The 25138-nt window shown below is 47.8% G+C and overlaps 2 protein-coding genes across 4 annotated transcripts in view; one reads left to right on the top strand and one right to left on the bottom strand.

Annotated features, from left to right (window-relative positions):
* Positions 1-5221, top strand: part of ZYG11A (zyg-11 family member A, cell cycle regulator) — a 30081-nt gene extending 24860 nt beyond the window's left edge. Inside the window, exons 9-12 of one of the 3 annotated variants that reach the window (XM_074221418.1) lie at positions 199-396; positions 507-568; positions 846-943; positions 3615-5221. In XM_074221418.1, coding sequence (XP_074077519.1) covers positions 199-396; positions 507-568; positions 846-943; positions 3615-3796 — 540 coding nt within the window. In that variant the 3' untranslated portion in view covers positions 3797-5221. The remainder of the gene's footprint in view (positions 1-198; positions 397-506; positions 569-845; positions 944-3614) is intronic. The other 2 variants (XM_074221419.1, XM_074221417.1) reach the window with 2 other exon arrangements.
* A 3242-nt stretch (positions 5222-8463) lies between these two features.
* Positions 8464-24883, bottom strand: ECHDC2 (enoyl-CoA hydratase domain containing 2). The gene is made up of 10 exons (XM_074221420.1): positions 24795-24883; positions 19784-19851; positions 17696-17783; positions 16776-16862; positions 15476-15568; positions 13744-13800; positions 13233-13420; positions 11909-11959; positions 9585-9632; positions 8464-8666 (listed from the first exon to the last, which is right to left on the bottom strand). The coding sequence occupies exons 2-10, from the start codon at positions 19832-19834 to the stop codon at positions 8589-8591; spliced, it is 741 nt and encodes a 246-aa protein (XP_074077521.1). The 5' UTR covers positions 19835-19851; positions 24795-24883; the 3' UTR covers positions 8464-8588.
* Positions 24884-25138: the final 255 nt, after the last annotated feature.

Here is a 25138-nt window from a genome sequence, read left to right as displayed (position 1 = left end):
ACCACATGGAGATTTTAGCCCTTTGAGGTCCCTTTTTGCTGAAATTTCAGGGAATCTTAGAATTGGATAGTTAGAAAAGGATCTGGATCCAACACTTTGAATGATGCCTAATTTATAAAAGTCCAGTCCCCAGAAGGACTCCAAATTGGTCCTACTCCCTTCCTATTCCCAAGTTCTTTTGGTCTGTCTTGCCTGTAGAACAATGTTGCTGAAGTCAAAGAATTATCCTCGGAGTTGATGGTGAGCAGCTTGATGAGCCATGTGAGCCGGTTACTTCACAGTGTGGAGATGGAAGTGAGCTACTTTGCAGCTGGAATCATTTCCCATCTCACCTCTCTGGGGGAGCAGGAATGGACCCTAAGCAGCATCCAGAGGAGTGCTCTTTTAGATGACCTGGTAGGGGAAGCCCTCTTCTGATCTAGTGGGATTGGGGCAGCTAGTGGTAACTGGACAGCCCTGGCCTGCAAAGCCACAGGCTGACACGTGTTTATTCTTGTCTCTTGCAGTACATGACGGTGCTGAAGTGGCCCAGTCCAAGCTGCAAGATGGTGGCACTGGTGACTTACAGGTGATGCTGGGTTGGGTTTTCTCTCAGAATAGTAATTAGTCTCCTTTTCCTATGGTTCCTCCCAAGCAGTTTCCCTTTTATGTTTGGCATGAGCCTGTGGTGGACGTTGTTCAATCTATCACATGCCACCTTTCACTTTTTCATCTATTTTCTAATCATCAGCCATCAAGTTCATGTACAGAAAACACTTTGTAAGAGTCATGCACTCAAGGCTTTTAAATGATTGTTAAGTCACCAAATGGCCTAATTTCTAAATTTCTTTCTTTGGAACCCACAGGTCCTTCAAATCATTTTTTCCATTACTTAGCAACTTCACGATATTTGAGGTTCAGCTCTGGGCACTGTGGGCCATGCATCATGTCTGCAGCAAGAATCGTACGTACTCTAGTGGGCTACATAAAGCCACATGTCTTTCCAGCTTTGACTTAAACTTTGGAGCAGGGAGCAGTTGAGAAAGTTGATGATAAGATGCCTCTTCTCTTCTTTGATCTGTGACTGTTGTGATCTGCCGGTCTACACAGTAGAATCTCTTTAGAATTCTACTTTCAATTCAGCTTAGCAAATAAGAGAGACTAAATGCTAGAGGACTGAACAACTTGGTCAAGGGCATTGTTGGTTAATTTTTGCTGATTTTTTTTTTTCAATTCAGCCTTTTTCATTTTATTAAATGTCTACTATTGGCTATTCTCAGATTCAAAATCAAAAATAAAATGAAACTCTATCTGCTGGGGTGACCATTAGGATGCAGCAATTGCTTACTTTTACCTTTGTGCTTAAAAATTCAAAGGGGTGGGCGGTTAGGTGGAGTAGTGGATAAAGCACCGGCCCTGGAGTCAGGAGTACCTGAGTTCAAATCTGGCCTCAGACACTTAATAATTACTTAGCTGTGTGGCCTTGGGCAAGCCACTTAACCCCCATTTGCCTTGCAAAAACCTAAAAAAAAAAATTTCAAAGGGGTGGGCAACTAGGTAGTACAGTAGACAGAGCACTAGCCCTGGAGTCAGGAGGACCTGAGTTCACTTAATAATTTTCTAGTTCTGTGACCTTGGGCAAGTCACTTAATCTCATTGCTTTAAAGAAATAAATTTTTAAAAAAAATTCAAAGAGAGCTGGGAAGGGCTTTATTTATTCTAGATGCCAATACAAAGATAAGCTTGGGAAATGGTGGGGTGAGGGGGTAGGGTAACCTGGCAAGCAGGTATTAGGAATAGATGAGTAGACCAGACTAGGTGGAACTTCTCTTGCCTGAAGGTATTAATAGTATGCAGTAAGCTTGGGAATGGGAGATAGCAGCTTGTGGGGGCATCGGATGCCATCCTGAAGAAGAGGAAGGTGGTGCTAGATTAAGTACCAGTGTACATTGGAAACTTTTTGAGCAGAGGGTATAATGTGGTCAAACCTGTAGAATTATTCATTTAGCAGCCCCATGTGGGATGAACTAGATCACTGCAGTAGTTAGAATGAGGGGTGAAGAGAGCTTGACTTATTTATTTTTTTAAATGTCATTTTATTTTTTTCTCAATTTTTTCAACATTCATATTTTTGTAAGCTTTTGTATTCCACATTTTTTCTACCTCTTTTCTTCCGTCCCCATGATGGTAAGGAATATCTGATAGAGGTTATGCATGTACAGTCATGTTTAATATATTTCCATATTAGTCATATTGTGGAAGAGGAATCAGGACTAAAGGGGGAAAATAAACCAAGAGAAAAAAACAAACATAAAAAGTTGTAAAAAGTGAAGATAGTATGCTTTGGTGTGCTTTTAGACTCCCATCGTTTTTTTCTCTGGACGTGGATGGCATTTCCATCACGTCGAGTTGTCTTTTTAAAAGAACAAAGTAAAGCCATGTAATCGAAGCAAAAAGTATTAAGTGCCTTCTGTAGTATATTGGGCCCTATACTAGTTATATTCTATTGGGCCCTATACAAGTTGCTGGGGACACATGTAGAAAAAAAGAAACCCTCCCTACTTGCAAAGGGTCAACCTGGTGGGGTGGATGACATGTAAATGCTTAGCATAAATAGGAAGTTAATACAAAGTTGTTAAAATGCCAGTGGTTTGGGGGTTTCTAGGAAGGCTTCATGCAGAAGATGGTGCTTGAGCTTCATTGTAAAACAAAAGAAAGAGACTGGGGTGCAGGTGGGGGTTGGGGGGATGATAGTGCAAAGGACTGGAGAGAAACAGAGAAGACCAGGTTAGCTCCATCTTAGAGGGCCCAAGGGAGAATAAGGCATATTGGGACCCGCTTGTGAAGGGCTTTGAATGTAAGTTCTATTCTATCCTGGAGAGAATAGAGGGCCACCAACTTTGAGGGAGATCTGCACTTGGGAAAATCCTTTCTGGGAGACTGCTGGGGCAATCCAGACCACTGAGCTGTGGGGGAATGGAGAAAGGAGGCTTGTATGGGTAGGGGAATTAAACACGGTGGATTTTGGCAGGCGCCCTGGCTGTGTGAGGGGCAAAGGATCCTGGGACTGGGAGACTGGAGGGGGTGCTACTCAGGGCCTGAGGTGGGTGTGGAAGCAAGGGCCAGGCTGGGGAGAAGAGGGTGAGCTCTGCTAGGGACTGGGTGATGTCTCCAAGGCTTGTGGGTAATCTGTGAGATCCACATGTCATCTGCAAAGAGAAACTGGGGCCAGAATCTGGAAAAATGGGATATTTTTAACTGAATAAATTTGAGAAGAAAGAGTATCAAGGGAAAAGGATGGGTGCCCTGCTGAGTGTGAAGAGAGGAGATGAGGTCAGGAGGGAGTTGTCTTGGCTTCTAGAGACCAGTGTTAAGATGACTGACCGTGGCCCCAGATGGTGGCGGATCTTGGCAACCCAAGGGCTCTTAATTCTTGGCTTTTGTATTCTCCACCAATGAGAATGACTACAGCAGGAATAGAAAGACCAAAAAATGGGTAATAGGGAATTGAGTTGTATGAGTAAGGAAGTTCTGAGCGAGCAGCAAACCATCTTTAGTACTGAGGAAGTCTGCGGCTTGGGATACCAGCTGCCTGTGACCTTCGCTAACTGTCATTTCTGTGTTTGCTCTTCTAGCTACCAAGTACTGCCGGATGCTCATTGAAGAAGGCGGGCTGCAGCTCTTGCAGGATATCCGGGACCATACTCAGGCAGAGCCCCACGTGCAGCAGATTGCTGCATCCATCCTCGTGGACTTTCACATGCATTTTATGAGCTACAAGAAGTCCTCTGGGTCTAAAATGCCTCTTCAGACGTAAGGAGGCTCCCTGAGGAGCTCTCACCCTCTGCCTTCTCACCTGCCTGCCTTTGATTGAATGTCTAAAGGGTGCTGCCTTTGAGTTGGAGTTATGCAAATGCAAACAGTTGCCTTGATCATTGATTGTCCAGTTTACAGTGGATGGCTTAGCATGGCTCGGGCTCAGCCGAGAATCCCCATCAGATGATTCCTGGGGCAGAGCATGTGGCTCTGACTCGAGTGGCTGTCTGGGGGAAAGAGCCAGTTCCGGAGCTGGAGCCAAAATGATATATTTAAATGTTTTTGTTTACTCTTTGCAAGGCCACAATGGAAAGTGCCTGTTAAAAGGCTGTTCCCAACCCATGTGGAGACTGAAAGTTGTTTCCCAGCCTGGGTTTGTTTGCTTGGTTGTCAGAGGGTGGGGGAGGTCCCAGGTGGCATGGAGTAGTTGGGCAGGGATGCTGGGGGAACCCACGTTTCACATGAAGGCCTGGCTCCCAGGTCCCTCCAGGACTGGTCCTGGATTGAAGGGCCTTGGCCAAGTCACCTGATACATGTCACTTTAGAAATAGAACCTTTGTTTGACTTTAATTTTTTAATAAAAATTTTTTTTAAAAAATAAAATGTCTTGGTTTTGAAAAATATGAAACAGTCAACAGGGACTATTTTTTTCTTTTTTTTAAGATTTGGTGGTATTTAATTTTTGTTGCCTTTGTCTAGAATTTAAAAGCTGTGGGGTTGAATGAAGAACTCAGGGTAGGGAATCTGGATGACCAACAGCACTCAGACACTAGAATGGGACCTAAGTTCCAGTGGGGTTTGAGCCCTCGCTCTTGGCAAATCACCCAATCTCTTGTGGCCTCAGTTTTCTCAGCTATAAAATGGGGACATCCCTTGCAGTTATCTACCTCAAAAGGTTGTTGTGAAGAAAGCATTTTGTAAACATTAAAGTGCTACAGAAATGCCAACTGTCCTTATTCTTATGTTATCACCTACACCTAGATAGAGTGGCAGTGGGTCTGGGCCCGGGAAGGGTGGTGGAAAAGAGTTCTGTGGTTCCCCAGGCCAGGACTTTTTATCCAATTTAGGGAAGGTTGTGAGCTCTCTTGTACTGTTGGGCAGGCTGAAAGGAGGGGGTTAATCCTCTTCTCACCATCACCCAGACTGTAAGGAGCAGAGCTGGGCCACCCCTCCAACTCCCCGGACACCTGACCCAACAAGTACCAGATCTGACCTAGTCCACCTTGTGTAAACAGGTACGAAGTCCCTTCAGACTCTCGATTATTCTGTCTCCACACGATTGCACCTGTGCTTTTTGGTCATATCCTTCCTTCACCCAGTTACTGGCCTGAAGGTTTTGACTCCACCTCTCCCCCACTTTGTCGTGTGGTGACCTCATTGGTCCCCCCCTCTTCCTCTGCAGTTTATAGCCTCCCTCCATAGGGCCACTAAATTGAGGTTCCCAGAACACAGGTCTGATCCAGTCATTGGGGTTGGCTCCATTTTGTTTGCTGGCCCCGGCCTCTCCTGGCTGATTTCGTGTTCCCGGTCTCCTCCCTCACTGCATCAGATCACTCATAGGAAGAGAGATCCAAGACCATCTTAAGTCTTCCTGATTCCTGGCTGCTGGACCCAGATGGCTCTGGAGGAGAAAGTGAGGCTGGACACTCAGCACAACTCCCCTCACTCAAATCGAGAAATGCAGATCAAAACAATCAAATCACCAAATGGGTAAATATGTCAGAAGATGGGAGTAGTTGTTGCAGGGGCCCTAAGAAGGAATACAACCATTTTGGAAAGCAATTTGGGTTTATGTAAAAAAGCGGCTAAGCTCCTAGCCTCTGACCCAAAGATTCTATTACTAGGCTTACGTTTCAAGGACACCATGGGGAAAAAAGCCCCCCCCCCATCTTTTGTGATAGCTACATGTTGGAAAGTGGCGCTTGATGGGGAAAAAGTAAATCCACTCTGGCACATGATTATTATGAGAAGGGAACAAATGAGAGCCCACCACAGGCAAAACACGGTTTCGCACACTTCCTATTTGAACCTCAACAATCCTGTGAGGCAGAGAAAGTTACTTTCCATTCAGGAAAACAGGCAGGTTTAGACTGACTTGCTTAGGCAGTGAGACTGGATTTGAACCCACCTGAGTTGGTGTGTGCCGAGGCAACTAAGTGAGCGGAACCTAAAGGCTGTACCCACAGACTGCAGTGGCACATGGAAAGAACAATCAAAACTCAATGTTGGAAAATCATGGAAAAAGAAACTAGAAGATGCCCCTCCCCACTCTGAAGCCTAGCAAGCTGCTTGTACTTTTTTTGGGGGGAAGTTGATGGAGGTTAAAGTATTGGTCTCTAGGAAGAGAGGGGAGGGATACTGACAAATCATAGTGATATAAAAAAATATAATTTTAAAAAAGATAAACAGTATAAATGGGATATAATCTCTAAGTGAATATCCTAGAGGGAATGGAGAAGAGGGCCTGGGAAAGTGGGAAGGTCCTGCTGAGCTCAGTTGTGAAGGAAGCCAGGAGGCAGAGGGATGGGCAGCCAGAGGAAAAAACTCAGAGGATGAGATAGCCATGTGTTTGAGGAGCAACAGAAAGCCCATAGTATTGGATTTGGAAAGACCAGGGCTTTAAAGGCCACCTAAGATTTCCTATTTGACTAATTGGTAGTAAGGAGTCCTGGAGGTGATCAGGAGGTTGGAATGCTTAGACTTGCAATTCAGGAAGATTGCCTTGGCAGCCGAGGGGATGGATTGGAGTGGGTAGGGACTTGAAGTTGAAAAGGTCTGGCAACAGATTGGATGTGTTATCGGAAGGTAAATGCAAGTAAGGCCTCGAGGTGACTGGTTGTGAGCCTGGATGATGGGGGGCAATCATAGCCCCCTCAAGAGTAATTCAGTTTGGAAGAAAAGTGATGCTATATATCTATCTATATCTATATCTAGATATAGATAGATATATGTCAGCTATGAATATTTTGGACTTGTTGATTTTAATATTCCCAATTTCCACACTGGGACATTGAGTTTGAGAGATGGTGGTAGGCAGTAAAGAATCAGGAGAGAGGTTAGGCTGCTTGTATTTTAGATTTGAGAATCACATGCACAGAGATAGTAAAATCTGTGGGAGGTGAGATTACAAGGGACATCATTTGGTTGCCACAGAAAAGGCGGCTGGGACCAAGCTCCACTGTGGGTGTGACCTAGGTGAAGAGTCAGACAAAAAGGCCAGATAAGGAGAGGGCGGGAAGACGAGAGAACCCCAGAGAGCAGAGAGGGTAGTGATCCTCTGTGGGTGAGGACCAAAAAAGGCCAAGCAGGTTTGATTCCTGTTAGCTGTTGAAGCCAGACCTCCCTAAGGAGGACCCTGCCTTACATCTGGTCTATCTCAAGTCCCTCTGCTAGGCTGCTAAAGCCCCGATCTGGAGGGATGTCACCTCCGCCACCCAGTACATCTCAGTAGCTTCCAGGTGGGACCAGGATCAAACAAAAATCGAGTTTTCCATTCAACCCCTTCGGGAGCCTGGTTCCTTCCTGTCTGAGGTTTTCTTCCCCTTATTTCACACAGAACCTGACCACCTGCCACGCTTACATTTTGTTGCGACTCCTGTCTTCTGGTTTGATTTAGCGGATCCTATGAATCTGTGAAGAGCCTGCTAGATGATGGGATACAAACACAACGGTCCCTGCCTTCAAGCAGCTCCCAGAATCTCATGGGGAAGGGGGACGAGAGGCCAACACCTAGGAGCCAATGAGCCAGGACCAGCTAAACTAGAGATCCTCTCAGAGGAAAGGCACCAAGTTTGAGGGGGACTGAGAAAGGACTTGAGCTAGGACTGGAAGCCAGAACTTAGAAACAAGGAGGGAGAGGATTCTAGATGTGATGCCCAACAAAGGCAGATGACAAGTGTTGGGTTTGAGGGCAGGAAAAGTGTAGGAAGTCTGGGTAGGTAGGAGGGGATCAGGTGGGGAAGGGAGGTCATAGGGAGGCACAGGCACCATCCACAAGGTGGGCACTGCCCACAAACTTACTCTTCCTACAATCCACTTTTTATATTTTCTGGGGTGGCCAGACTTGGTCCTCAGGATGGTCAGGCAACCCTATGTTCTGGGCAGTGGGAGTGGAGGCACTGTGAACAAGTTACCCTCACCAGGACTATAGCGGTGGCTTTTATAGGTGATGGATGGTAAAGCTGCCCCCCAGTATAGGAGAGCCCAGGCCAGAAAAGGGCCAGCCCTGTGTCCTAGGTCCTCAGCCTCACATGCATCCGTCAGCATGAGGCAGCTAGGGGATAGCAACAATGTTTGAGTTCTACTTCAGACAATTGCTAACTGTGTGACCCTGGGCAAGTCCCTTAATCTCTCTGTGCCTGTTTCTTCATCCATAAAATGGGAATAATAGAATTTCCCTCCCTGGATTGTTATGAGAATCATGAGATCATGTTTTAAAAGTGTCATAAATGCTCAACATCATTGTTAGTGTATTATGACGTTTGGGTTCAATCCCCTGCTTTATGGGAAGAGATGAGGCCTCCTGCCTCCTGAGATTTTTCCACACCTGTGTAAGACATGTAGGGCTGAGGGGTGTGGTGGATGGATGAGGGATCTTGACCAATGGACTGAGGGGCTCCAGAGATTGGCTTCAGATGCTCTGTCCAAGAGGCAAGGCAACGATGCAGAGGAAACACAAACCACAAGTGACTGACCAAGGTGAAAAATTTTATGAAAGCAAAGAATGTGCTCCTAAGAGCCTCCAGAGGCCTAGGCTGCAGGGTGGTGGGCATCCCTGGAATGCGCTATCAGAGTCACTCGCCAATAAAGTGGGGTGGCCGCTTCTCCCGGAAGGCCGCCATCCCTTCCAGCCTGTCCTGGGTTGGAATGTTCTGTAAAAAAATGCCAGATGGTAATTTTTCTCACCATCCCCTGCTTGAGGGTACGGGGTTGGATTCCTGCAACTAGGTCCAGGGAGAGAGCAGGTCTGTGGTCAATGACCCCTTAGCCCCATGGGATTAAACAGAGACAGACAGACAGAAAGCCATAGTGCACTCATGGCCACATGACTAATACCTGGCCTTATGGTCATTTAGGGATAATGAGAGGCCATAGCTGTGAAGACCAGATTAGCTTCTCCTATCCCAGGTCCTTTTTTTTTTTTTTTTTTTTTTAGGTTTTTGCAAGGCAAATGGGGTTAAGTGGCTTGCCCAAGGCCACACGGCTAGGTAATTATTAAGTGTCTGGGACCGGATTTGAACCCAGGTACTCCTGACTCCAGGGCCTGTGCTCTATCCACTGCGCCACCTAGCCACCCCATCCCAGGTCCTTCTGAGATCTTTACCAGGGTCCTGAGCACTTAATAAATCTTGATGCCACCTCCTCCAAGTCTCCACTGCTGGGAGCTGCCCTCCCATGAATCACCTCTCCAAATGGGACTTATAGAATCCCTAAATCTGAATGAGAAAGGGCCTCATCAGCCCTGGTACAACTGATGGCCAAAAAAGAATTGGTGAATGATCCATGTGGACGCTCACTCCTTCCCCAGGCAGCCCCCTGCGCTGTGGGATAGTTCTCACTAGGGAAAAGTCAAAGCTGCAGGAGATTCTCTTCATACTCCCTGATGGGGAGTCCAGCACTGTCCTTGCTGGAAAGATGAGGAAACCAAGGTCCCAGGCTAGGAAGGGACTTCTCTGAAATCACCAGGCGGTGAGGGAAATGGGAGGACTCACACACAGGTATCCTGAACCCCAGTCCCTAAATCAGGCTAGTGAGGAGAGGTGATCCAGCATAATCTGGCCATAACATACCTGGGCATAACACATTCCTTCAATGGTCATTCCGGATGCAATGTCCACCTGTGAGGAGGGAGAAAGTAGAATCAGGATTCAGATGGCATTCTAAGAGCTTGGGAAGGCAGGAGGGAGACAGGCATCTCCAGCTGAGCCAGAGGGAACTTCCTGTCTGGACACACCAGTCCTTAGAACAAGGAGTTTCCTCCTTCCTTCCTTCCTGGCAATGGGGTTAAGTGATTTGGACAAAGTCACACAGCTACCAAGTATCAAGTATATCTGAAGTCAGATGTGAAATCAGGTCTTTCTGACTTTGGGGCCAGAGCTGCATCCACTGTGCCACCTAGCTGTCCTGAACAAGGGGTTTTAAAGTGACCTGAAAGATATCCAGTCCATGGGTTTTTAACCTGGGGTCCAGTGAGTTTTTTAAAAAAATATATTGCCAGATTTCAAAAGAACTGGTTTTCTTTGTAATCCTGTGTATTTTATATGATTCTTGCAAAACTCTATTTGAGAAGGGGTCCATAGGCTTTATCAGACTGACTGTGGAGGGATCCTGGACCCAGAAAAGGGACAGAAGCCCTGCTCTGTTCCAATACCCTGATTTTGCTGAGAACAATGGGGGCAGAGCCAGGATCTCTGAGTCTGCATCAGAGGAAGAGACTCCAAGTCCAGCTCTGGACCCTGTGGCCTTACTCAGAGGTAGGAATCCAGCCTGGGCTCTGGCCTATGGCCTGACAACTCCTCGCTCCCCCATTTACCATAAAATTTCAGAGGGTCCCTGGGTGTTCTTTCAGGCCCTCAAAATGGGTTAGGTTGGCTTGGAGGGATGCCCAGGTGCCACCAGTTCAGTACCTGGATCAGGGTGTCTTGTTCTTTAGGGAAGGAACACAGCCCTGGGCTGTGGGCACATAAGGCAGGGTCTGGCACAGACGTGGGCCTGGAGGCCAGCTAATGCCTCGAGCAGGTACACCATGGATCCTGTGTCAATAGACTCCAGATCAGGAACAGACTCTTGGCTGAACCCTGGAGAGGGTTAGGCATAGCTTCCTTCTCAGCATAAGACCTACTAAAGAACCTATTTTCTCCAGTCTTAGCCCATTCCTCTTTACCCTTGGAGGACTGTTCTGCAGAACAAATCTTAGAAACCTCCTCCCTCCCAAGGTGCCAACCAAGGGGAACAAGAGTAGAGGGTAGCCACCCTGACAAAGGCCTCTGCTGTCATGCCTCTGAAGTGAGAGCCTAGAACAGAGCCCTCCATGGGGGCTGTGACTTCCTGAGAAAAAATCAGATCTCAGGCCTAGTCCCTGGAGAACATCCAGGTGTTCAGGACTGCTCTTCTGACTTATACATCTCAGACCCAGGGAATCACAGGTCCACAGGTGTCATTAGTCCTCAGCTTGGAGTCAAGATCAGACTCTTGAGACTGATGTCCAGGCAAGGACCATTTTCCTTGACTCAAACTAGCTCTTTTGTCTCCCAAGTACACACCATATGCCTGTGGGTCTTTTTTTTTTGCAAGGCAGTGGGGTTAAGTGACTTGCCCAAGGTCACACAGCTAGGTCATTATTAAGTATCTGAGGTTATATTTGAACTCAAATTCTCCTGACTCCAGGGCCAGTGCTCTATCCACTTTGTCATTAAGCCGCTCCATGCCTGTAGGTCTTAAGTTAGAGTCGTCCCACTTGGGGAATAGGAGGGTGGGCCATTACACTATAGCAAGTTAAAGTTACAATGGGCTCTATCTGCATCCTCTAGCTTGGCCCTAAATAAGAATAGCCCTTCAATAGGGCTTATCACATCCATTTTATAGAAGGGGACATGGAAGAATAGAGGATCAGAGACTTGCCCAAGATCTCACTAGCTTCATACAACAAACATCCTTCCACGTAACCACAGCCAAGTCATATGGAGGTTTCATCTTATTCATAATTGAGGGAACTTCGAGCCTGGGGCTCTTAACCTTGGGGCCCATGAAATTGTATAATTTTTTCATTTGGATCACTGTGTTTCAATAAAACCTTTCCTTTACAACCCTAAGAAGGTTATATATTTACAAGCATTATTCTAAGAAGGTATCGAGAGCTTCAATGTAGTAATGGGAACAGAACACACAAAAAGGTTGAGCAGCACTGATGTAGTTTAGCATCCTGGTAGAGAAACCTGTGGCCCAGGAAAGTGAATTGCTCAAGGTCACACAGGTGATAAATAGGGCAGCTCTATTTGAACTCAGATCCTCTTATGGCAAAGCCAGGTTTTCCCCTCATACTATGCAAGCTACTTTAGTCATCCCTCTCTGACTCCCACTTTAGTCCCTGCCAGCCTATAGTCCCACTTCTCACCTCGATTCCTTTGTCAATGGCCACTTTTCCCATTCTCACTGCGATGGGGGCCTACATGGGGGAAAAGAGATAGACTTGAGTTACTGGGGAGACTGGATCAGGCTAAGCCAGGCCAGATCCCTGACCCAGAAAGATCCATGATCTATGCAGTCTCATGAACATTTTTTTTGGTTGTTTTTTTTTTTTTTGCAAGGCAATGGGGTTAAGAGTGACTAGCCCAAGGTTACACAGCTAGGCAATTCTCGAATGTCTGAGGTCACATTTGAACTCAGGTCCTCCTGACTCCAGGATCGAGGCTCTATCCACTATGCCACCCAGCTGCTCCTCTCATGAACATTTTTTTTTTTTAGGTTTTTGCAAGGCAAATGGGGTTAAGTGGCTTGCCCAAGGCTACACAGCTAGGTCATTATTAAGAATCTGAGACCGGATTTGAACCCAGGTACTCCTGACTCCAGAGCCAGTGCTTTTACCCACTGCGCCACCTAGCCACCCCTCTCATGAAAATTTTTAACCAGTCCTCTCAGGTACCAGTATCATAGAACATCAAAGCTAGAATGGACTTGAGAGAACTGCTAGACAAGGAAACAGATAAAACACATTGAATTCATCAGCTACCTACTAAATGCCAAAAACCAAAATTAAAACGCTTTTGCCTTCAAAGAGCTTAGGCTCCCCTAAGAAGGATGAAGAGAAACAGTGGTTACAAGTGGGGGGAGTTGCCCCTCCCTATCCTTCCACCAGTATCTCAAACCCCATGAGGGCCATTGGTATCAATGGGCAACCATCCCCCTTGCCCATATTCCTCTGAGAAGTGCTAGGCAAAGAATAGTTGGCAGTGGAGCTCTTCTTCCCCACTTATCCTGCCCATGTCTTCCTTGCAGCTAGATGCAAACCTCCCCCATCCCCACCCAGGGGAATCCCACACCACTTGGACCCTCGGCCCCTTCCCCACCCCACTTCCCAGTGACTGTTATCCAGGTTCTAGTACCTCTAATCCAGTCCAGTAGACTTGACTACTTGTACACAACTTGTATAGCCTGGAAGTCACCAACCTAAGCCTTCCAACAAATAAAGGACGACCAGGTGTTACCATTTGCCCTGCCCATTTTACCTGTTCTCGGCCCTTTGGACACGTCTACTTTTGGCCTACTCCTAAGTGCCCAGAATGTTTGATGCTTGGGAAAGTTAATTCTTTTCAAGGTGCCCATGGTCAAAGGGCGGAAGACAGGAGTCAAGGTGTGCATGTGTATGGGGGAAGGTGGCAGATGCTAGCAAGAATGAGTGGGAGAGTCTCACACCCTACCCACCCTCTCAGCTCCATCACCTGAGGCACTATCTCCCTGGCGAGTTCTAGAGATCTATGGTAGGCAGCATTGCCCTCCTGATTCTGGGGCACTGCGTGATTCACTAGCCCAATAGCTTTCGCTTCTTCCCCGTTGATTCGTCGCCCGGTGAAGATGAGTTCTTTAGCCAGGCTCACACCCACACACCGAGGCAGGCGCTGGGTGCCCCCTGCAAGAGGATAGGAATATGAGACCAGGAAGGGAAATAGAAGACTTGGGGGTCAGGCTTTCATGGGCATCAACCATAGAGTGCAAGGCCAAAAGTCAATCAGAAGGGGGATGGCCTTAATGAAAGACTTCCCAGAAGAGACAAATTCTGTGTCCTCTTCCTTCCACTAAGGTGAGGCCCAACTAGAGCACATGACTGGAGCCAGGGCCAAACACATGACCAAAGACTGCCCAATCCAGGGTGGGGGAATGGTGGAAACGGAGAATGTGGCCATATTCTGGTATCAGGGATTTGGGGGTAGGAAGGCTTGGGGCTGGAAGTACCTGCCCCTGGAAGGAGTCCACGACTTGTTTCTATGAGTCCCATGATGGCAGAAGAAGCTATTTAAAAAGGAGACATTGTGAAAGTCCTCTCCCATCCTTTCCAGGCCTTCTCCCACTTTTTGCCCTCCCCACAAAGACCCTCATTCACTGAAGACCCAAGCTCCCCTGCCTACTCTGGGGCAGAGTGGAGGGAGGTGGGGGGAGATACAGACACTCCCCACCCTAGATACTATGACCTATCACTCTGCCTCCAACCATCTGTCATTCATCCTTTCCCCCAGTCACCCCACTTCCTCAACTCCCAAAGCAAATCTTCCCCAAATCCCATGTCTGTCAGCAACTTTTCAGTCTGGCATTCAAGAACCTCTGCAATGATAACAATCCACTTTTCTGAAATGCTTTAATTGCCTTGAGAAACCATTATCTCTATATAACAGATTAGGAAACTGAACTATGTGACTTGTCCAGGGTCACTCAGCTAAAAAGGAGACCTGACATCAAATCCAGTGCTTGAACTGACATTGGGAGAAAAGCCTTGAGGTCAGACCCAGTTCTTCCTACTATGTGATCTTGGGCAAGACTTCACCACTCTGGGCCTCAGTTTCCTCATCTATAAAATGAGAGGGTTGGATGATGCCTCCAGTGTCCCATACTGCTCTCAGTCTGGGATCCCATGACCCTATTCTTTCATAAGAATAAGAATTCTTCATCTCTTTGGTATCCTGGGGCAGTCTGAGGAAGCAGAGGGTCCCTTCTCAGAATCATGTTTTTAAACACGTAAAATAAAAGACATAGGAAGGAAAGACAAGGGAAGTCAACTGTATTGAACTGCAAGTATCAAAATATCAAAATGGATCCAGGCTGGGGCTTACTCTTTGTGTTTGTGTCCACAGGGCTTGCCAGTGTCTCACCCACAGTGCTTCGAAAAAGGCTTTTTCATTCATTCATTCGTTTATTTGTTTGCTTGTTCACATCTATGCTATTGTCCATCCATCCATTCATTCATGAATGTATCCATCCATCCATGAATCTATCTACTCATGAATTCATCCATCCACCCATCCATCCATCCATCCACCCACCCATCCATCCATCCATCCATCCATCCATCCATCCATCCATCCATCCAACCAGGGATTCATCCATTCCTCACACCACCTTTCCACATCCTAACCTCTTCCATCTTTCCCCTTTCACACAAGCACCAAGTATATCACTTTTCATGGGAGGGTAGTGTTTAATGACTAATTTCCATGACTCAGGCCCCCTGGCATGCCTTCTCTCTCTGCTTCAGCCAGAATGGCATCCCTCTAAGGCCATGCTTATTCCAATCTCTGGGTCTTTCTTCAGGCTGTTCTCTCCCCTGGCCTGTCTTTCCTTACCCTCACAGGTAATGTGAGGTTACCTGGTTAAATTTCAACTCTTGCATTCACTAGTTATGTGACCCTAGGCCAATGACCTTTGATGTCTAGTCTCAGTTAACTCATCTATACAATGGGAAGAAAGATAACATGATTTGAGGCCAGAAGACCTGAAGACAAACCTAGTTTCTGATACAACCAGAAAGTCATTTCTTATCCTCAGGCCTCAGTTTCTCCTTTGGGAAAATGGTCTCTTAATGCCCTTTCAGTTATAGATCATGGACTCCTTGACTCAAGCTCTCTCTTCTTCCAATTTTGTTACTCAGGGAAGACAAGATTCCCCGTCCCACCCCTCTCTGTTGATGACATACCTGCCACACGGAGGTCACAGGCCAAGGCCATCTCGAGGCCCCCACCCAGAGCAAATCCATCAATAGCCGCAATGGTAGGTGCAGGGAATGTGGCTGCAGGGACAAGGAGAGCATGAAAGGATACAGCCTAGAATCCACAACCCAGGCAGGGTGATGGGACAGGATTTGATACTATCCCCTATAGGACACTCCAGACCAAGGATCCCAGGGCTCAGTCTGGCCCAGCTGATCTCAGGACAGCCCTTGAGAACTTGCTAAGCCTCCTTAGGCCTCAGTTTCCCTGACTCTAAAACAGGCTTTGTGAATAAAAGAGCAATTATTATCAGTTGTTATCCAGTAAATATCCTGGGAGTTGCTCTCTGCCATTTCCACTCCTAGCTCCCTATAAATTCCCAATTTTTCTTTTTTTTTAGGTTTTTTCAAGGCAATGGGGTTAAGTGGCTTGCCCAAGGCCACACAGCTAGGTAATTATTAAGTGTCTGAGGTCAGACTTGAACTTAGATACTCCTGACTCCAGGGCCAGTGCTCTATCCACTGCACCACCTAGCTGCCCCCTAGGAAGGGATTTAAAAACCTTGATGTATCACAGAAATGCTGGCTGTAATCATTATCAGAATTATTCTATCAACTGAGCCTCAGTAGAGAGGCAGAGAGAAGTGGCCAGGGGGGTGGGAACCACCCCCCTCCCATCTCCCAAAGTTTTTATTAAAGCCTTTGTCCTGAACTGACTCCAATCCTGCAAAAATTTTACTCTTTAAATTGTGGTCCCAGGAAATGACCCAAGTCCTAGAGGAAGCTGAGGGCAGGAAGGTCGCTCCCTCCGTAGTTCTGGTGGAGGTTGAGAGGTCAGTCATGGGCTAACTTGTCAAGAGCTTTCCACATCTAAACAATCTGTGAGACCCCTGGCCACTGAGGCCCTGGAGAGTGGACCAGAGTAGGCAAGGCTCCAAGTGGTCCCCTAAATCTGAAGATCAAGTGAGGGACCTAGCAATGATTAGCCTGGAGAGGAAAAGGTTGGGGATGGGGGAGAAGGCCATGAGAATGGGCTTCAGTTATCTAAAGGGCAGGTCACAGTGGAGCCAGATCAGTATGGGAAGGGAAGCGGGGGGCTCCCCTTCTGGTAGATGTTGGGCAGCTGCTGCTTGGCATATGATCTCAGGGATTCCTCTTAACTAGATGAGAGGCCTTCATGGCTCTCCCCTGTGGGAGGCCTAATTCCTCTTCTAGGAGTCAGCCTAGGTTGGGCCTCGAGGACCTGCTCCAACCACCCTCCCACAACCCCCCCCCCCCCCCCCCTTACCGATCTGGTTCATCAAACTCCGGAGTTTTTGCACAAAAGCAGCCACCTCAGCCTCATTCATTTGCTCTCGTTCTTTCAGATCGGCACCTAGGAGGGACGAGGATCACATGGTGGGAGCTGGGGGGGGGGGTCAGGTACCTAGGGAGGAGGGAGCCAAGCTAGCGGAGCACCCCTGAAGCTTGGGGGCACTGTGACCACACCTGAATCAGGGAGGCTGCAAATGGGTCTTTTGGGAGGAGGCTCTGTAAGGGTCAGGAATTCTAGGTTCGATGTTAGTATAACGTGGGGAGGTCTCCCCTTCTCCTGCTCTTCCCCCCCAACTGCAGGAGGCATTTTGGGGGGCCTGGGTTTAAATTCCACTTCTTGTTTTTACTACTGTATGACCTCAGGCAACTCACTTCCTTTCCCTTTAAATAAGGGGGGCTGGACCAGCTAGCCTCTGGGGCCCCAGATCTCAGTTCCTATGACCTTGGGGTCTCCTTAATCTCCCAACCCAATCTAACACTAGAGGAGGAAAGTCAGGGAACGGGAGTGGGATGCAGAGACCACTTGTAACCCCTTCACAACTCAGAGGGAACATCCATGCCCCCAAGTGGGGAGGCAGCATGTCCTGTTGGCTCGATGCTGAAAGCCAGGCCTGAAGTCTGGGCTCCCATCCAGGCCAGCCTCTGGCCTGTAGGTATTTGATCAGGAGGAGAGGGTATCTTGAAAAAGTTCCCAACGATAAGGGGCTGGCTCAGTGGCTCTGTCTGGGATGATGAGTAGTGATGATGAATGATCTCACATGGAGGACACTGTCTGGAGACTGGCAAGGCCTCATTTGGGGCCAGGCACCTGAACATAGGGAGGATGCAGGTGCTGCCAGGAGGATAAGGACATGGGGACTCATGGACTTGGAGCGGTTCCTGGAAGCCACTCACCTGCACAGAATACTCCCTTGACATCACTCTTAAACACAACTGCTCGGACACTCTTGTCAAGACAAAGCTCGTCCAAGGCTTCTGACAACTGAAAGAGAGAAACCATCTAGGTAAACAAGCAGGTAAAAGGGCCTGGGCAGCCCTGCTGGGCCCTGGGAAAGGAGGAGCCAAGGACGGCTGTGAAGGAGGGGCACAGGGAAGGATGAGTCCTGGTGACTAGTCACTTCTATGCCCAGTAATCTGGTTTAGAGAGTTATTTGCATATTGTCTTCCCTATTTAACTCTAAGTGACAGAGGGCAGGGGCTGTTTTTGCAGAGCTTGGTAATGATTGGCACCCAAAGAAATTCATAAATAAATAGAACTCAGGTGGCGACTGTGGCTGATGTGCAGAGCAGGGGGATGACTCCAGTTTCTGCCCCAGCCCAGCTAAATCTGGAGTATTCTAGTCATTCTCCTGGGGGATCTCCCTACTCAATTCCAAAAGGATTTATTAATTCCTTGGGTTTTTCCAAGAATATGTAAAACATTAAACAAACAAAAAAGCAAAATAGGCTCTGCCCTTGATGGGTTTACAGTCTACCAAAGGTAGGAAAAAAGTCAATGAAGTAAACTGAGGAAGGGCCCTGACAATTGGAGAGTGAGCTGGAAGAGCCTCAGACACTAAACTTCTTCCTTTTATAGAGGAGGAAACTGAGGTCCAGAGAGATTGAATATCTGGTCCAAGGTCAAGAGGAATCAGAGAAAGCCTTTTGAAAGGGGTGGCTCTGGGAGAGTGCCAAGAGATAAGTGGGAGGGAAGAGAGAGTTCCCAGCTGGGGGTGGGGTGGGGCGGAGAGAGTGGCCTATGGAAGATAGGGCATTATTCATGATGAACCTTGAGTAGGTCTGATGGGCTACCGTATTGAGCATCTGGTGGGGAGCTACTGAGAAGAAAGTGGATGGGATGGCACAAGACCCCCACGTTCCTGATCCAAATCTAGTGGGGCCTGCTATATATAATGGACCATGTGTCCAATCTGCCACCAGGCCTTTTCTAGACTGGTAGAAGCGAGCGGAGGTCTTCTTGGACTGAGAATAGTCAGTCATCTTCAGGACACATGGTGCCATAGAGGGAAGCAGGCCAGGAAGCAAACTATTGTGAATGGAGGGGTTGGCTCAGGAGGTCTTGTCCTCCCTCACATATGAGAAGTTCCAGACAAACTGGCCTCTTTGCTGCTTCCAGAGCTTGTCATTTCTACTGCCTTTGTCCTAGGGGGGTCCTCTCCTTGGATGGAACACACTCCCTCCTCACATCTGTCTCTTGGATGCCTCAACTCTTTTCCAAGTTCAGTCAGAACCTCTAACATGAGACCCTTCCTGATACCCCCCAGTGGTTATTGTCTCTCCCTTCTTAAATACTCTTCCCTCACCTGTGCACTTGTTCATCTACCAAAGATAAAGTAAGCTCTTAGAGGACAGTGGACTTGCTCATTTTGTCATTTTGTTTGTCAGTACTGTCCTTTGTATACAATAGGGGCTTAATAAATGCTTACTGAACTGAACCAAACTGAATCCAAAAGGAACCTCCAAAGGCTTTCCAATCAGTGTCCCAGGACTTGAGTTGAACAGGACCTCAGGGGCCTAGGACTCCCTTGCAACATCTCCAAGTGGTCATTCAGCACCTGCCTGAAGACCTCCAGAAAAGGGGAAAAAAATCACTATCTTCCACCAAGAAGCAGTCATTCCCCTTTGGGGTAATACTGCTTCTCCTTCCTTGGATATCTTTAAGCAGAGGCCTGTTCTGATGGAAATTCCTTTTAGGTGTGAGTTGTATTATTCTCCACGTCTAGGATTCTAGAATTTTCAGAAAGTTTTTCCTGACATCAAGCCTCAATCTACCTTTTTCTGTCTTCCACCTTTTTTGCTTACTTTTTCCCGCCAGGGTCAAACAAGGCTAACAATCTCTCTTCTACTTGATGGCCTTTCAAGTCCTCTCCTAAATTCTCAGAGTCAAAGGGATGCTTGGCCAAGAGTGGAGATGGGCAACCCCAGGAAGGTCATACCTGGCAGGAAGAACTTGGTAGAGACAGTAGGGCCAGGTTCACTCACCTCATTGACAAAGACTTTGCCCAGAGCATTTCGGGCCTGAGGTCTATTCATCAAGATCTCAATGATACCTAGAGAGTCAGGAGACAAGATGAAGTAAACTGTTTTGTAAACTCTCAAGTATCTTGTAAACCATAAAGCGGTTTGTAAACAGTAAAAACCTCATATAAAAACATCTTTTCAAGTCTTTTCAGTATTTGAATATTTGTGTTTGTTGAAGATTAAGGTTTATTTATATTTTGTTTAGTCTGAAGCTGTAATTTCACTGTTGTAGATAGGGAACATTTGGTGAGGAAACTTCTTTTACTAGCAGAGATACACAACTGTTCTATAACTTGAGTTTCTTGACTGGAGTACTGAAGAGTATAAGTGATTTGTCCAGGGATATACAGCTAATATGTGAAGAGGATCATAGGATCTGGATGAATACCCAGAAAAGGAGACTAAGAAGGAGTCAGACCAAGAGGAGGAGAACAGGGCAAGAACAGTGTCAAAAAGAGAGAAAGAGACTCCTGGGGCAAAGAGTTGACAGATATCCTTATGCCCTATACTAGACTTGTGTCTCATTATTCAAGAACTTTAAGTTTGAACCCACTCTCCCCAGGGGTTTTGTATGTACAAAGAGGGAATGTTTTGTATCCAATATTCTTGCTATACTTTCTCCTTTTGTTAAAAGCTTATGAAAATCAAGTGGTTGATAACAACAGAGAGCCCACCAGTGGGGGCTCATGATCCGTGGTGTCAGAAACTTCAGAGCTAAATTTAGAACTCTGAAGGGAACAAATAGTGAGCTCACACCAATGAGGACCCAAACTAACACATAAGCTCAAGTAGAAGAGGGATAACGATAACAATAGCGAGAACAATAATAGCCAGCTTTAAGGTTTGCACAAGACTTTACATGTCTCCTGTCTGATCTTCACAACAATCTTGTGAAGTAGGAATATTATTATCCCCCTTTTATAGGTGGGGAAACTGGTGCTGATACAGAATCAGAAGCTCAAAAACATCATAGATCTTAAGCTATAATGTAGTTCAATGGATAAAGAACTGGGCTCAAAATCAGGAAGACCTGAGGTCAAATCCAACCTCAGATACTTACTAGCTGTGGGGTCCTTGGGTAAGTCACTTTGTCTTCATTTTCTTATCTGTAAGATGGGGATGGGGTCACACCTACCTCTCAGGATGATCTTGGGGATCAAATAAGATAATTGTTGGGGGGTGTTAAGGGATTCACTTGGCAAATGGGTTGACTAGTTGCCTGCTGAGGCTCCCAATCTACTCTCTAGGATTCTGACTCTGAGGTCAAAGGACTCTAAAGACCTCAAATCCAACAGGGGAAGTTGGCACTGCAGGGATTGGAAAGCCTCAAGAATAAAATTCAGAAGAAAGGATTCTGATAGGGAAGAAATGGGGGAGCTGCCTAAGAGGCTGATGAGGATGTGCAGAGGACTCAGTTAACAGCTCAGATTTGTAAGTGTCTGGAAGACAGAATCAAGGGTGTGGAAGACTAGACTGAATTAAAAAAATGTGACCACACACATTCTGTAAAAAGAGGAAGGAGGCCCAGAATAAGCAAGGCTGGTGAGAAGGCCAGCAAGTGAGGCTTTTTTTTTAACCCCCAAACTCGAGTTCAGCACAAAAGAAAGATGAAAGAAGGGAAACCAGTTCTTGGGATGAATGAAAGGTCACCAGTGAGACCACCACTGATCACCAGGGAGTAGAGACTACTTTACTTTTCTTTCTTTCTTTTTTTTTTCTTGGCAAGGCAATGGAGTTAAGTGACTTGCCTAAGACCACACAGCTAGGTAATTATTAAGTGTCTGGGGTTGGATTTGAACTCAGGTCCTCCTGACTCCAGGGCTGGTGCTCTTATCCACTGTACCACTTAGCTATCCCAGGAGGAAGACTGACATGTGACGAAGGAGTCAGGAATTATTGAAATTCTTCCTTTGGCATCTTATATTGAAGGAATAGTTAAGATTCAAGTGAATTTTTACATGCCATGGGACAAGTTTTGTTCAGGTGAGGTTAATATTAACAAGTTACAGGAGAAACTTCAAACATTCCCATAACGCCAAAACAGATCATCATGTTGTGTAGTCACGTACAACTCTCTGTAACCCCATTTGGAGCTTTCTTGGCTAAAGTACTAGAGTGGTTTCCCGGTTCATTTTACAGATGAAGAAACTGAGGCAAACAGGGTCATATGGCTAGTGTCTGAGGTCAGATTTGAACTTCCTCACTCCAGGACTACTACTTTCCCCTACCCTATCTAGCTGCCAGGACCATTATTTTACATCCTTAATCCTGGAAGCTCTGTTGCTCTGAATGCAGCTTGAGAGCATATTCGCATTCTTGCCACCATATCTAACTCACGGTTGAGCTTGCAGTCCACTCAGACCACCAGATCATTTTCAGACAAACTGGTATTTAGATCTACCTCCTCTATCTTGTACCCACTGGCTATTTTTTCATTGGGTTCAAAGAATTATAGCTTGTATAAATGCTATTAAGAATATTAATTTCACCTCTTTGGTCCTTTCAGTCTTACTAATATTAGAGGCATATAGTAGTCTTCTCTATAAGATATTCAGAGCTCTGTCCATCTCTTAGCTTTGGGCATTTTTTCTATCTTCCATCCCCCATGCCTAGAATGTTCTCTCTCCTTTCTGCCTCCTCAAACTTTCTTGATTTACTTTAAGACCCAAATCAAATCTCATCTTCCACAGGAAGCTTTCCCCAATCTCTCTTAATGCTGGAGTCTTCTCTCTTTTAACTGTTTACTATTTAACCTGTATATGGCATATTTGCATGCTTTTAATTATTATCTCCCCCATTAGATTATAAGTTCCTTGAAGGCAGGGCCTGTTTTTTGTCTCTTTGTATTGCCAGCACTTAGCCCAGTGTCTGAGGCATAGAAGACATTTAATAAATGTTTATAAACTGACAGTGACCAACCACAATTGGTTAAAAATTCAAAAAGCCTCCTGCCCCCCACTCTCATCCAAAGTCAACAAGATAAAGGGTCAGTCTCCAGAGGCCCCAAGGCACAATCTCTAAAGTCTTGGCCCTACCCAACCTACCCCTCTAGCCCAGCTAACTTCTTTTACAGTCTAACTTCTCTTGGCTGCCCCTGAGGTCCTCTGGGGCCTCAGCAACAATCTGAACATACCCCAGCAGACTGGGTCCCAGGGCAGCTAAAATGAAATTTGCTCTATCCATCAATCAACATCCATTAAGTGCCCACTGTACAATAGAATTACAGAAACACCAGATTTGAAACTGGAAGAGGTGGTAGATGTAGTGATATGGCTAATATAATTAGGAGTCTTGAGTTCAAATCCCCAGTGGACATCTAGTAGCAGCGTGACTCTTTTTCCAGTCTGGCCCTGCAGGCCTGTCCTGAGGCTGAGGAGGCCCTGCCAAGACCAGAGCTATGGGATCCTATATGTTCCTTCCCAGTCCATTTGTGCTGAATTAAACTGGAAGGTCTCAGAAGACAAAGGTTCTATCTCCCACTTCCTTGGGTCTTCACACCCAAGTTAGACCCTATTCTGGTTCAATTGTGGGCACCACATCTGAGGAAGGTGAGGGTAAGCTCCTGGAGGGCAGGGTCTGATGGATTTTTGACTTTGTCCTCTCCCCCACTTGAATCCCAGGTTAGCAGTGTCTGGCCTAGGGGAGGAGTGTGGCTAATAAGTAATGAATGGAAATGAACTGAATAAGCTGGAGACCCTGCCAAAGAGGGCACCCAGCCCAATGGGTGAGGGGGCAGAAGCAAAGAGTTGAGGCCTTAAGAAGATGAGTTTAAACTGAAAAACACTGGGGGGGGGGCTTCAAACTCAATAAGGGCTGTAGCTTGGATCAGAAAAGGGGGCAAAATTACATGAAGGCAAATTTAGACAGGAGATAGGGAAGATCTTCCCAACAATTCCAAATACTCCAAATTCTTGCTCTGAAAATAATGAGCTCCCCCTTCACCGGAGGGATGCAAGCCAAGACCAGATAACTATCTGTTGGGTCATAGGGCACATTTATATAGTGCCTACTATGGCCAGGCACTATGCTAAGTCATTTTAAAAGAATCTCAATCCTCACGACAATTCTGGGAGGTGGGTACTATTATCATCCCCTTTACAACCGAGGAAACTGGGCAGGCAGTAGTGAAAGGTCCTTCCCAGGATCACAGAGCCAGTAGGTGCCTGGGGTCACATTTGAACTCACATCTTCCTGTGGCTCTATCTACCACCGAGGGGTTCCCAGGTGCCTCCTCTGTGGCCCAGGTAGAGTTTGGACCCAGGGCCTCTGCTTTGCTGAGCTACTGAGATACAGAAGGCAAGCGTCTGCGTCTTGTTCCTCATTTTCTTAGCGGCTACCAGAATTTGGGCCAGGAAAGAGCTGAGGTTCCTGGGCTCTCTGAAAATGCCGGCCGGCGGCCAGATGTTGGATTCTTCAGTCTCCCCCTGCGGTCCCCGCTCCGCTCACCCAAGTGCCCGCGGCCCGGGCCTGGCACCCCTTATTCTGGGAACTGCGCCGGCTCCCTGGTCCTGCCCCTCACCTGCCTGTGCCCCGTGGCAGCCTGGCCCCGCTGGCTACTCCGCCGCCTGTGGCCCGCGATCGGGGGCGCTCCTGCCCGGGCCCACCGAGCGGGCATTCTGCAGGAAGCCTTGCCCATCCCCTGGGTCCCGGGGTGTGCCCCGTTAGGCCGGGCAGGGGCCCGGGGCCCAGTGGGTGCTTCAGTGTGGCCTGCCTGGCACACTCTGCGGGCCGGGCCCGGAGCCCCTGCCCCGCCAGGCGACTCCCCCACTTCGGTGCGGCAATGGGGTGAAGGTGCTTTGCCAAGGTCCCCCCGCTAAATATCGGTTAAAGCCGCATTTGAACCCAGGCCCTCCTGACTCCGGGGCCACGCGGTTCACAGAGGGGCACCGGGGGCAGGCGGGCCCTAGGGGTCCCTGGTGGCGGGTGCGGGGGGCCGGGGGCTTCGGGCGGGGCGCGCCCGGCGGGGGCTCACCTGCGTCCCGGGCCCCGCGCGGGGCGCCCACGCGGATCTCGGCGCGCAGGGCCGCGGCCCGGGAGGCCCCGCGGGCGGCCGTGGGGCGCAGCAGGCGGGGCAGCGTCCTCAGCATGGCCGCGGCGGCCGGGCCTGGGGGCCCCAGGAAAGGGAAGGGGCGTCCCCGGCCGGCCCCGCCCCTCCGCGGGGGGGGGGGAGAGGCTTTTTAACGCGCGTGACGTCATCAGGAGGCGGCCCCCGCCCCGCGGGCCTCCCGGCGCCTCGCGCCTGCGCAGCGCCCTGCCGGCCTCGGGTCCCCGCCGCAGACTGGCCCGCACGAGGCTTCCGCCGAGAAGACTCCGGAA

The sequence above is a fragment of the Macrotis lagotis genome, chromosome 2 (assembly GCF_037893015.1).
Source record: "Macrotis lagotis isolate mMagLag1 chromosome 2, bilby.v1.9.chrom.fasta, whole genome shotgun sequence".
Taxonomy (NCBI): Eukaryota; Metazoa; Chordata; class Mammalia; order Peramelemorphia; family Peramelidae; genus Macrotis; species Macrotis lagotis.
The sequence above is the reverse complement of the archived record's forward strand: the minus strand, read 5'-3'. Positions and strand labels throughout refer to the sequence as shown.

What these genes read in the sequence shown, in the direction of transcription:
- ECHDC2 (XM_074221420.1), bottom strand. Translation starts at nt 19,834, where the DNA reads ATGAATAGACCTCAGGCCCGAAATGCTCTGGGCAAAGTCTTTGTCAAT. An exon ending in GAGTTTGATGAACCAGATCG is followed by an intron (nt 15,569 to 16,775) that starts GTAAGGGGGGGG and finishes TTGTCCCTGCAG; the next exon opens with CCACATTCCCTGCACCTACC. An exon ending in AAGGAATGTGTTATGCCCAG is followed by an intron (nt 8,667 to 9,584) that starts GTATGTTATGGC and finishes ATTTTTTTACAG; the next exon opens with AACATTCCAACCCAGGACAG.